Source organism: Dunckerocampus dactyliophorus, chromosome 1 (assembly GCF_027744805.1).
Source record: "Dunckerocampus dactyliophorus isolate RoL2022-P2 chromosome 1, RoL_Ddac_1.1, whole genome shotgun sequence".
In the NCBI taxonomy this organism is placed as follows: domain Eukaryota; kingdom Metazoa; phylum Chordata; class Actinopteri; order Syngnathiformes; family Syngnathidae; genus Dunckerocampus; species Dunckerocampus dactyliophorus.
The window spans coordinates 32,228,493-32,242,149 of NC_072819.1; the positions used below are offsets into that span (position 1 = coordinate 32,228,493).

The following is a 13,657-nucleotide window of genomic DNA, read 5'->3' on the forward strand; positions in this document are numbered from 1 at the left end:
TGTCCAGCTGCGTTAGGCACTGTGTCTACTGGTGATGGGAATGTCCGCTCTTATAAAGGGATTGGTTCTTTTGGCTCAAATGACTCTTCAGAATTTTGTGTTTCTTAAAATGATTTATTACCTAAATACGTATAAAATGAATGTCTAAGTAATATATAAATGATAAAATATGCCAAACTAAAAGACTAGACTTGTGGCCACAGATGTGAGAGGCGGGGCAGCGGTTAGGGAGTGATTGGCAGGTGCATGGACAAATAGCCTTGATTCGTCGTGCAACTAGGGGTGTGTTTGATAGAAGAAGCCCCGCCTACTAGTCTCAAACAACAATAATGAATGGAAACACGTCGTAGCCAAGAAAGTCAAGCAGCAACTTCACAACTTCTTGATCGCGATTTAGAAAGTCCCTAAGTAAAGGGTTGGGGAGGAAAATAGGAAACGTAGGACTCGAAAAGACTGCGAAAGGAAACTGCACTGTAAAGGCGTGGGTAAATGGCATTTGGGGTCAGTAAAGCGACACTACTGGACTGTCAGTTTTTCGACTGGAGAAGTGGATCGTTTGGATTATTACATTAGTCACATCGCTGGAATACGTGGGTGATTTTCCTTTTTTTTTTTTTTACTTTACGACACTGCTGTGACAAAAATGGGTAATATAGAAAGTGTGGACGGTCAGACGGAGATGAAGCATCACATCATGCCTCTAAAGGTGCCCATGCCGGACCCTCCTGAGCTGGAGGAGAAGTTTGCCATTGTTTTGGTGAGTTATTGTGGTTATTATTATCTCATATTGTTTTGATGGAGGCACAAATGTCAAAATCAAACGGAACTTTTACCTTGAAAGTTTCAAGCCATTGGAAAGAAAGTAAACAAACGCACATAACTTAACTTAATCGTTTTTTTTAGCGTTTATATTGAACTATTTGGAGACCTGTCCCGCCCCTTTTCCTGCCTGCTGTACTCCCCCCTCCTGTCCTGTGGTTCTTTTGTCTCCCTAAAAGTCAGGCAACTCACCATTTGGCTGAAGGGCCAAACAGTGAACGCAACACGGTTCAAACGGGGATGGTTATAGTGTGTGTGTGTTGGGGGGATCGCATCACATCACTATTATTGAGTTGTTTAAAAGTTTTTGAGTTTTTGTGCTGCAGGCTAAACATGTAAAAACAACATTCTCTGAATTCCCCTCAAAACTCCCACACTAGAAGACCCCCCCCCCCCCCCCCACACACACACACACACTAACACTAACACACATCCACCTCTTCATTCGAATGAAGTTGAGCTCTTGTATTGATGAGCGCTCAGTCAACACCCACTTATACTGTCAAGTGACACTACTGTCATCCACTGCAAAGTTTTTGGAACCTTCCAACGTTTGGTTCTTTAACAACTTCCCCTTCAGATGATCTTTATAGTTCATGACTAAGTGGATGAATTTGAGTACTTTCCACTGGAGAAAAATGCACAACCCACTGTAATAAACCTCTTGCTGAACTATTTGAACCCTTTTCCAATGTCATATATGCTCCTCAAAGCTAATAAGCCATTCTAGCGTTAAATGTACAAATATCTGCTTTTTTCTGATAGAATGTGTGATGAAGACATCATTGACAGCAGGGTGAAATCCTCTTTTAAAAGAGATGAGCTCAGCATGCAGTACTATACAGCAAGGCTACATGCTTGACTCATTTAGATTGACGTACTTTTGTGGATGTGACAGGCGTAGTCATGGCACCTCCTCCAAACAAAGACTGAAATACTTTCTCACATCGCCATACTCCGTGTCCTATGCTTGCAACTCAACTGCAACTCCGAGTCAGTCACTGTTATTATGTGCAGCCATGCAGAGAAGATTTCTAGGCAAGAGGGCAGTAGACTCATCATTTACAGTATGTTGTGTTTCTTTCACAAGCTCTCTACGCTGGTCCCAAGTAGCTACACATTTCCTGAAGCATCACAACCTTGTATATTTTAGTCTTATCAGACAATGGTCTTCTCCTTGGCCTGTGAGATAAAGGTACATTAGTAGAGTCTTTTCACGTGATTCTTCAGGAAGACAACTGTTCTTTCATCTGGAAATAAGTCTGGCCATTTTTTCATACTTTGGACCAAGATATACTTCTAAATTAAGCAAATTGCCTTGGTGTATGTTTTTGTAGCTGGCATCAAAAGCTGCTTCAATCAATTCACTTTCCATAAAAGGGTATCTTGATATGGGCTCTTTCCCCTCTCTGTTGGACCACTGCCTGCTGCATGATGGTATTCTGGTATGAAAACCAGTGTAAATAGATGTGAATGCATGTGTGCAGTGCAATTGCCCATCCTCCCAGACAAAAGCACACAGACGTCCCAGCGGGATGACAGCGGCCCAGAATGATGTCATGTGTGCAGCAGCCTTCACCCTCTGTAGTAATATTGCTGGCCTAATGACTCTAACAGGACCCTTCCACAGTAGACGACGGGGGAGGAGTTTGATTGCTGCAAATGAAATGCAAGAACACATTGCCTTCTCCTTGGTTTTCATTTCTCACTTTTGTCTTCTGTGGCTGGAAACAGCTGCTTGGCATTTTCAGTCCTTCCCTTTGCAGAGGAAATTGCATTACAGTATATACTGTAGCAAACGGCCGCTGTGGTTGGTTTGATTTTCAGAAAGAACTTTGTTTATGCAGGATGCTTCTGATCCTTAACATGCCTGCTGGTCTGATTGGGATGTACAGACTTGTGATACCAATTCTCCAAATTCATTGTTAAGATTAGTGCATTCTTTATGAAGAAATATTTGAAAATGTAATGAACGTCCCTATCTTGCAATCAACAGTGCCTCTGCTACTTGCAGCCAAGTAGTGCACTTAATTTGGCTTCAAATGCTTCAAGATCTGAGAAATCCACAACCAATTCCACACGATGCAATCAAGCATTCAATCAATTGTTGTGGCCGCCGAGTGGGCATTGGTAACTCTTACTCAATGTGGTTCATTCATCCAGTCAGTGCTTCCTACTTAGCCATTCCCAGAATCCACTGTGCTTCAAACATAACCTTCTCCATATGAGTCTGTACGTATGAAAACGATGTGAGAGGAGTGGGTGGCACTTTCAAAGGTGCACGTCTGGCGTGGGATCTTCTTTCACTAGTCCACTGCTGGATTCCTGCGGTCTAGTCCGCACTGAAGCCACAGGAGAACTCGGAGAGGGAAAATTCCCTTTGAACTGCGTGGCTGCCTGCCACTGTTCTCAGTGGTAATGACATTACCGACTTTTTTTTTTTTTTAACAGCAGACACGTATTCAGTTGTTTGTTGCGAGGGCTACATGGGAACAGTTTTAGTTTCTGTCTGCTTTAGCATCCTAACTGATTAGTCACACTAATCCAATCCCATCATGGTTTAGTCACTGACATCCAGTTGCATCATGCAAAAAAAGATGGGGCGGTTCACTGTTGACGGTGTGACAGACTAGCTGATTCTTCAATTTCAAAGAAAGCTGCAGCGTCTGATAAGTGGAGCTAATAGAGTCAAGATGCAAGAAGTGTTTACTGGGCATATAATCTAAATTAGCGTTATTTATTACCATTCATTTATGCGCCCAGCTTTTCTTCCCCTGACACACCAGCTCTTCTGCTCCTCTTTTCTAAAAACAGAAAATGTGTGTACATCTGGTCCAGGCACCCACCACCGCGTCCTCGGAGGAAGAAGGGGATTTTGGGAGTTGGGTGAATGCAGTTAACTCTGCTTTTTAGCCATCCACCTGGCACTGCCTGCCCTCGGGCTATGATTCCCCAAATGGGCCACATTTTATGAGCAGTTTTAGTGCTTTAGTAATTCTGTCCTCGCAGTTATTTGGAAAGTAGAGGTCAAGTTAAAGTGCACAACTGAGCAGTTACAGCATGTCTGCAATTATCATACAACATGTGTGGGTTTGCCTGCGTTCACTCACATCATGGAGGAAGCTAACACAGCTGCATGCTCAGACACAATCCGACATCTTTCGCCTCATAAATGATTTAGTCTTTGTTCGCACTACCTGATGGTGTGTGTATGTAGCGGGATTTCAAGCAGCTAATGCAGCTGCACCATGCAAGGCAGTAGTTTGGAGAAGTGGTTTCCTCCTCAGTACAATGGGGACTCTGTCAGTCTGTGTTGTTTTAGAAAGGGGGCCTCATCCCCCGGTGCCTTTTGTGCTGGTACACACTCTTTGGTGTGCATTTTTTTTAAAAATAAGGTGGCACATAAAGAGGCAATAGATTGCAGTTTTATGATGTGTTGATTCATTTATGTTATTTCTCATAGCGTCATGTGAATGAAGTGGAACAAAGGGGAGATTCTTACAAAATGTGTACTCTCTCTTGGTTGTAGTTGTTTTTAGTGGCTATCCATCACATGCTATAACCTTTTCTATGCAGGAAAACAATCCTCGAACATTTGAGCTGATTTAAATGTTCTATCCCAACACAGCATGGGATCAGATTTGTTGAAACTTCTCTCCGACTGACCTCTGTCTTTTTCTACTGGGCAGCCTGTCAATGAGCGTGGCCAGCATGAGTTATTGAGGCGTTCATGTACCTGCATTCCGGTCATTCCTCGTGATATAGTCCGTTGGCTGGGGCTTCCCTCAGCCCTGAATGGATGCACTAAGGCGGACAAACAGGATGTCGGCCTCACAGGAATGAGAGAATACTTCCTTTTCCTAGATTCATTACCAGTCTCTGCAGTTATTTATAACTAAGTCCTTTATCCTTCTGTTAATGTCACTTAGATATGCTGAGATGTTTCATAGTTTTGGATACAAGCTGATTAAGGGCCTCTAACAGTACCGCCATTCAACTTTGTTCACATTTGGAGCTCGATGAACATCTGGCTTCGCTGAGGATATTTCATTCTTTATCACTTGGCCTACAAAAAGCCTTGAGGACGGCTATCAATGCTGTCAATCACCGGTGCGTTCACTGTGAGACTGAACGATGAAATATCACAATTAAGCCACTTCCTGTCACCATGAGATGCAAGTAAGCAGAAGGTCCATTTGGTGGTAAACTAAAAAGGGACTGAAGGGGCAAAGTTTTCTCTTTGATCCCTATGGGAGATGTGAATTCATATGAGGTGGGAGCAAAGCGAGAAAGGAGGCCCAGCTGTAAATGGTGTTGCCTTTGACTGCTTATTCATTGGGGATTTCATACTTCGTAATTGGAGTTGTAAGGCTTATTAGGGACAGTTTTGGCCTTCCAGTTCAAACCATTTGTTCACTGTTGGCCTTCAGAGAGGGCAGTAAACATACGTCTCATAAAAACTCGTAAAATAGTTTAAACTAGACTACATTTCAAAAAGATTGTCTTTAATGTTATTACACTTAAATCATTGCAAGTGCAGATCTTTGGCTAATCTGAAACCACTGGACTGAAATTCCTTGATCAACCATTTAATTCAAATGTGAAAAAGTGAATTTGCTGGTTGGTAATATTCACATGCGAATGACATTCGTGCTCTGGCCTGTTGATATATTTGTAAACAAGTTTGTAACAGAGTCTGCCAGTGTTTTGTTTGCAAACAAGCATCAAGAGGCGTAAAGAGCTCACATGCCAGTCTCAGGAGCATCTTCTTTGTTTGCTTACAGTCTTCCAGAATCTTTGTGTAAAATTCCTGCTTTGTTGTGGCCACCTAGTTCAGATTACTCATCTGAAGAGCGATAGCCTGATCAAATGTCTGCTCAGAGAAAGGGGACCAATGTTTTCTCACACTCTCAGCTGTTACCTCCGAGCTGGAAAAAGCACCCACAATGCGCACGTAAGCATATTGTTTGCTGTGATGTGCAAAGAAACGAACACTCATATTACACGTCGCAGCTTCAGAACAAATCTGATATTACTCAGGGCAGTTCAGGATTTCTTGACACATCCAGGAAGTCCTCGCAGCCCCATGACGACAACAGCCGTGGCGCTCATCCTGTGTCCTCTCCATTGTTTCCACAGGGAGGAAAAGGACCAATATCTCCAAGAGTCATTAATAAAAAGTCAGTGTGATAAATGAACCTTAAGATATTGTCACGTACACTGGTCTTCATGTGATGCCATTCTCACAAGTCACACGACCAGTTGACATCATCGGCCACATCACCCAGAGTTTACAGAAACGTGCAATTTGTTATCCTGGGGGTTGGTTTGGTGCTTTTGTGGGTGTAGGCTGCTGTTTATTTTTATTTCTTTTTTTAAACTTTCACTTCCCTGAGACAAGTTCAACAAATCCAGGCACCCCTGGCATAACACGTTCACTATGTTTTCTCATTTGGATAGCTTAAAATATGCTCAGTTAATATGGTTTAGGAAAACATCCCAGGCCCCGTTTTCATTGTTTTCCTTGCCTCCTTGTTGGCTCCACTTCCTAACAGGAATCAGCTCATCTCCTTCCAACCCTTCATTTAAGAGTTTAAGTTCTTATTCTGTTCATCACCGGCATGCTACACGTACACTATATGAACAAATGTATTGGGACAAACCTTCCGTATGGACATGACTATTTACTGATCCAACATTTTGTGGACGTGGAGGGTTCCCGTGTAGACTGGGCCTCAGTTTGTTAAAACAATGGGTGATTGGAAACCGAGCCAAGTGTGAATTGTGAATTAGATTTCATTGTTATAGTAGTTCTTAATAATTTATTTAATGCTTTTGTTATTTTAAGTATTTTCTTTTTTTATTGTTTCAAACAGCATTTTCACACCTTTTGTATGATTTTGTCCTGTTTGCTTTCCCTCTTCTTATATATTAGGTTAGAGTTGAATCCATCCAGCCATCCATCCATCCGATCACAGATGTTAGAGTTTAAAACAAAATAAAAAAATGACTCTGATGGCTTGTGGTCTTTATGCTATGGGCTACGGTATGATTTGAAATACACTACTTTTGAAAGTTTACCAGACACAGGTGTACAGTATTTGCACAAAGTATCAGTATCGGATCAGGATTGTTGATAACAGCCTGAATTTTACTCAGTATCGGATCGGAAAGAAAATCAGTGATATCACACATCACTACCCCTGAATCTTGATTTTGGACAATTCTATGCATCCAACTTTGCAGGAATAGTGTGGAAACCAAAATGCTCGTTTGTATTCCAGCAAGACTGCCCCAGTCCACAAAGCAATGTCTTTAAGACATGGTTAGGTGAGTTTTTTGTGGACAAACTTTGGGATGAGCTAAGACAGTCGGCAGGCCTTCTCTCAGGTTCTTCAGGATGGACACATTTTCCCCACAGAGACACTCCAGCATATTGTCGAAAGTCTTTCCAGAAGAGTAGAAGTTGGAACCAACTCCGTATTTTCTTCCAGTCCCACATCCTGGATGTATAATGGCCAGGTGTCCCAATAATTCCGAGCATTTTGTGTAGACTCTGCTAATGCTCATGATTGTAATGCTTGATATTAACATCAAATTACAAACATCTGTTTGATGATAATGATTACACCACATGCGATATCACATTTCTATAACAAGCCTTTGATCACACAGTTAGCATTGAGCACGAACGCAATGTTCTCTGAGCCTAAATTGTAAGCCAAACATTTATAACGAGTTCTTGTGTTGGGATCATGCTCTTTTCTTTTTACATTTTAACAATGACCAAACTTTGTCATAAAGATGTGATGCTGATACATGGTTGGTTTCAGTTGTGCTTCTTGAGCCATCTTGATCCCACCCTTATGAGCAGACACTCAGATTTGTTTGGGGTAAACCTGGCCGTCTGGGTCTTAGTCGCTGAGCTGTGACGGGCTCTGGCGCTGGAGCCTACCGCTCTGTTCCCTTTGAGCTGATGCCTGAAAGAAAAAAAACAACAGATGCTGTGTGTTTCTGAATCACATTGTATTAACACTTAGTTAAATAGAAACTAATCCATAAATACTGCGAAATATTTAAGCATTTATTTATTTCTGCACAAATTACTACAGTTTTGCTCTTTTCAACACATATTTAGCAATAACACAGTATAAACCAGGAAACTGTAGAGTCAGCGTCTCTGGTGTGCATGCCCAAAGGGGCACAAAAGACTGTGCTCTTTGTATTCTGCCTAGCAACAACAGGCTGTGCAAATGTGTTAATATTACGAAGCTGTGTTTCAGAATATTTTCTAAATAATTTGCTGTGAGTTTGGTACACTGGGAACCACATTAGAAGGCCACTGATCTTGTAATATGAATCTCTGATATCTCTGATATCTAACAATTTATAGTTCCGGATTATAGGCTCTGCTATAGAAGTGAGTTTAAATTAGTTTGGTATGTGTTGATATTCTACCAAGTCATCAAGTCCTGTCCTAGCCTGTGCATTGGAGAGAAAGATTTCCGTTTCTGTTTGTCTCTTTGGGAATCTCCAGCGGGAGTTGAAGGTCATAAACTCAGCTCAGGCAATGTTGTAAATCAGCTCGGATTAGGAAGCTGTCTTGTTCAGGGTATTTGGACTCGCCCCACTGAGCCACCATTGGTTCTGCTGCACTTACACCCCCATCCTGCCCCAGGTTGCAGGGGTCTGTATGTTTGACTGCAACCAACAACCTTCAACATTCAAGCCCTTCAACTGCTTTACCTTTTAAATTCAACTTTTTTGACTTTATCAGTTGCTCAGATGTCAGTGTGTTTTCCATATGGCAGTACACAACGTCATCTCTTCATGTCACAATCAAGACTAATGCTGGCATGTTTTTTACGAACATCATTAACTGTCTTTGCTAATTGGCCGAGAGAAATCACACGGCCGTACTGCCTTATAGGAGTGCGTGTGGCGTCCATTTCGACTCAAACTACTTTATGCTTCTGCGTAGTCACTATGTCATCCCCTTTGACGCTGCCTCGACCCTGACCTGCGTCAGGGTTGCGCTCGTACAGGGCAATTCTCTGCCGAAACGCTAGGGGCAGTGTTTTCCGGTGAGTCAACTCAGTGAGTAGCCATGACACTCGGCGGATATTTGTTTATTTGTTAACTAATCAATTGTAAATGTCAAAAACAGGAAGTAACATACTAAAGGGCGGCCTGGAAGGTGCACGCCAAGCTATGAAAGAGGATGTGGAGGGCGAAGAGCGAGCTTGTGCAGTGTACACTGGCACCTCAACGAAGATGCATAAACCAGTTTTTAATGCGGTTCCTTGCCCTTTAAAGGGCTACTGACACTTTACACAGCAATCATTTTAGTAAAACAGTAAATAGAAGGGTAGATTCTTGCTTTAATAGCGACATTAATTAGACATCCATTGCAAAGGGAAGCTGGGAATGGTTCTGTGGTCTTGTTCACTGCATGCTATACAAGCAAAACTATGCATGTGACAAAAGTTGTGTAACTCCAATTTAGAATTGTTTTCCTTGCTAAAGCAGCAAATCAAATTATGGCTAAAGACCGTTGCACATGCACATTTGTGGTCAAACAGTTTATAGACTGGACAGTACACTGGGTTTATTTTGTTTTCTCAACATAAATAACAGGATAGATAACACTATTGGCCTCCATGTATGTGTCTCCTATGTGGCTGGTAAATGTATCATCTTGTATGGTTCACAACAGTAGCACCTGTGATTGAAAAGATAGTGTCAGTAATAGAACCAGTTCATCAGGTTGTGTATTGTGCTGGTGTTGCCTTTGAGATGGATTTTGCTCTGAACAGCACCAGGGGGCAAACTATGACCCTGCCCACAAGCCATTGTTAGCCATTTTCTGATGAAAAAATAGCTCAAATGTCAAAGGATGGGATTGGCACAACACCAAACCAAAACAAAGCTTCACATTTAATCCAGTCAGGTCAACGCAGAAGGAGGAAAATACGTGGGCAGCACATAACACGCACCAAACATTTTTCGCATTTCTGTAGTATTTTACCCCTAAAATGGGCCGAGCAATAAATAAAGCGCCCCCGCTCTCTGCCTTGCTTCTTTTTAGCTTCTTATAAACACAGGAAGTGCATGATTGTATCGCTGCAGGAGAAAGTGAAATGAAGTTAACACAATTCAGTTACTTGGCTCAAATTACTTCATGAAGAAAAATTCCTAAAGGAAATATCTCCTGTCCTTTTTGACCTCTTCATCTTACCTTCTTACATTGAAGTAGTTCACATCCATTTCAAGTGTTTAACCATACGCACATCTGCTCCTCAGGCATCAACTTGCGAATGGTATGAAAAGCCATCTCCTCTATGTCATCCATGCTTACTGTGCCCAGTAGATTAGTATAATTATTGTTGTTTTGCCAAATGAATGAGCCTCTGCCTTTGTGTCTGCTTACCAGTAATTCCGAATTAAATAAGTACAAAAGGGCCTTTTGCTCTTTGCCAGTGCTTTAGCATGCATGACTAACTAAGAAAACAAGAGAACCAGCTTGGCTCCAGGCCTGCGCAGATGCCTTGGCTGATATCTGACCTTAATACAGTATTTCGTTTACTAACCGGTGGCTTGTTTACGTCCAAGTCAAGCCTGTATTACATTATCTGCAGCGCATTAAACAAACCCACTTAGTGCAATTGTCATAGATCTGTTTGCATTTGCATAAAAAGGAAAGGCTCCACGAACCTGTATTTTTCAGTTTTGCTGCAGATCACCAGTTAGTAACCGTTGATTATCACCAACATCATAGATTTGCTGACAGTATCTCCTATTATTTAGGACGCTTAGAAAAAGGAAGATGCTGAGATTGTGTAGATACAAATTTTTCCAGAAGGAGACAAAGGCGGAGTACAACTTTGGGGGGGTCAGACTTGAGCAAATGTAGTTCCATAAACAATACACATTCCTCCTGTAATTCTGGACATCTGGTATGCATGTTGCTTCTCTTTCCTCTCCTGTGTAGGTTTTGTTGAGCACACTTTATCAGCATGTAACATGTGTGCATTTATTTCCAATGGCAACTGTTATAGCTTGAACTGTTTGTGGTTAGATATAGCAGGGGTGTCCACCGTGTGGTCCGACGGCCATCTGCGGCCCACGGCTTGTTTTATATTGGTCCGCAGCACATAGTAGAAATTAAATTAAATTAAAAACACAGCAAAAATACAGCAAAAAGGGACAATGTAAAGAGAAAAGACTGAAATGTTCAACTTAATAACTCATAACACAAAGCTTTGTAGCCTTTTTACAAAATGATAAAAAATATAAACATCAAATCAAAGTAGCCCCGGCATCCGTTGATTTTTGTGTGCAGGCCTCGGTGGAAAAAGTTTGGACACCCCTGATATACAGTATATGCTTTATTGTCCAAGGAAGGTGAGACCTTTCCCAACAAATGCAATAATAACCTATCTAATCCCACATTATTGATCAGTGTGCAAAAATATAGCCGGCGGCCACTTCATTAAATGATATCCAATAAATGATTTACACTCTGAAGTATTAGTAACAGCTCTCAGTCGTTGATGTAGTGCAGCTCACTGCAAACTACTACTGCCATAGTACCAAAGCATAAAAAAATAGAACATTATATTACCAAAGGAGCTCATTACAAATAAAGAAGTGGCCTATGAGTGTATGTGGAAGCAAAACTGATGCACGCGTGTGTTTTTAGTTGTCTGCAGACAACATGATTCATGGTGCACTGATGGAGCGGGCAATGTGGTTCCAATGTGGAAAAATCAGCTGAAAATGCTCTCATGTGATATTCCACTGCTGCTAGTAGTCGTCACAGGAGCAAATGTTTTCCATATATACTGTATATATATAGATATATATACGTATATTTAAAAAAAAACACACATATTGGTCCAGCTGTGTGGACATCATGTCTAGCCTGTGATGGGGTTAACAGATCAGGGTGTTGCGCTTTAGACAAAAGGCTAAGTCATATAGCCACAGGTTAAAAGTCAAGTTGACAGGTCGTTTGTGGTCATGCTTACAAGGGCACTGTTGTTATAGGTGCAAACGAGGGTTCCCAGCGCAAACAATCCTTTATCTTTCTTCAAAGCTGAGGTGAATAGTTTGAGGGGTTGGCGAGCTCCCTCATATTGCTGCCCACCCTCACGCTTTAAGATCTTGTCCGACCCCGTTTCCAAGTGTCGCCCTTGTCATGGACCTACCTAATCAGTCCAAACCATCATCGTGAGGACATAACACCCTTACTGGTCTACAAACTCAAATGAGAGCAGTTGGTGTTTAATTTGAGCCTGGCTGCCTCAGAACGTGTGGCGTTTATGTTCTTTTTTTTTTTTTTTTTTTTTTTTACGACGGGATTAGATGACAGTGTTCTGTTCTGATTGTGGTTGTTGTGGTTAATGGGCAAGTGTGGCCTCAAATATGAGTACTGAGACATTCAAGATTCAAGATTCAAGATTCAAGAGAGTTTTATTGTCATGTGCATAGTAAAACAGCAGTTATACTATGCAATGAAAATCTTATTCTGTTCATTCTCCCAAGAAAAGAAAGAAAACACAAGAAAGAATAAGACATGCGCTAGGCAGGGATCATCTCCTGTGGCAGGATGTTGAAAGTCAGCACAGGAAGTGAGATCAGTATGAAAGTCCCCAAAATTTTAACTGTGCTCTGACGTTGGTAGCAGAGACCTATTAAGCTCCAGTTGCTCACACCCACTCAATTATTATGAATAGTAAAATGAACAGAAACCAATGCCAGTCTCAGGTCATATTAATATGTAATGGCTGCCACATGTGTCACGGAAGAAAGCAGAACCTGCCAGTGGAAAACGTAATAGTTAAATCAAATGAAAGCATATTATATAATGACAATATTTACAATTTTGAAAAAGTGACGAACATAGAAAAGGTCTTGTAATGTACTGAAATCATTTCAAAATTAAAGTATTTCAGAGAATGCTCCATAAAGACTCACTTCGTGCTGCTTTATGTTGTGTTTTGCTAGCTAAGAGTTATGACCTCCTGAAAGGAAGTTTTGCAGTCATTTGTTTTTTTGTTTGTGGTCAGGTCTGCACATAAATGACTTAACCAATTTCCACAAAAGGCAGCATGGTGGAGCATGAGACACGAGGCAAGGAAGAACACATAAACTGCTGGTCAAAAATCGGGCAACTGTCTCAGTGAAGGTCTGCAATTTGGTGCTGATAGAAATGAGGATTTCTGCTCTCCACTGTGGGTCGTTGTCGTTGTGTCTACTTTTTTAATTCATTGGACAAGCAAACTCTTTGCTCTGTATCACGCTTTTTTTTTTATGTATCCATCCACTTTGCAAGTGTTTTAACGTCAGTGCCCATGATCAAAGTCAAAACTGCATATTGTGCCAGAAGTTAACGCTTACTTATTTGACACTTTCAGAACTCTATGAACCTTCCGCCGGACAAAGCCCGGCTCCTCAGGCAGTATGACAATGAGAAGAAGTGGGACCTGATTTGTGACCAGGTAATTTTCGATTACCAGACTATACACATGCACAAACACTAGGGTTGGGCATCAAGTATCGATGGGAACCGGGACTAACATTACGATTCTCCTGGGATCATTCACATTTTTTTTATTTTGGTTCCCAGTTTAGATGCCCACTTGGTAACCGGAAAAGATAGCCGTAAACACCAGCAAAGTAGAAGCCGGCCAGCACCAACAAAGAGCAAGCGAATAAAAAGTTTGGCTTAACTTCATAAAAAAGAGCAGTCGGCTCAGTGCAATGTTTGCCACACAATGATATCATCAGGAGGGTGCACGACCTACGTGATTGGTGTAGAAATAACAGCGTGCTC

At 41.6% G+C, this 13,657-nt stretch overlaps 1 protein-coding gene across 5 annotated transcripts in view; it reads left to right on the forward strand.

Annotated features, from left to right (window-relative positions):
• Positions 1-325: 325 nt before the first annotated feature.
• fmnl3 (formin-like 3) overlaps positions 326-13,657 on the forward strand; it is a 34,185-nt gene continuing 20,853 nt past the window's right edge. For all 5 annotated transcript variants that reach the window (XM_054785914.1, XM_054785931.1, XM_054785942.1 and 2 more), the window contains exons 1-2: positions 326-757; positions 13,239-13,322. In XM_054785914.1, the coding sequence (XP_054641889.1) occupies positions 644-757; positions 13,239-13,322 (198 nt within the window). In that variant the 5' untranslated portion in view covers positions 326-643. The remainder of the gene's footprint in view (positions 758-13,238; positions 13,323-13,657) is intronic.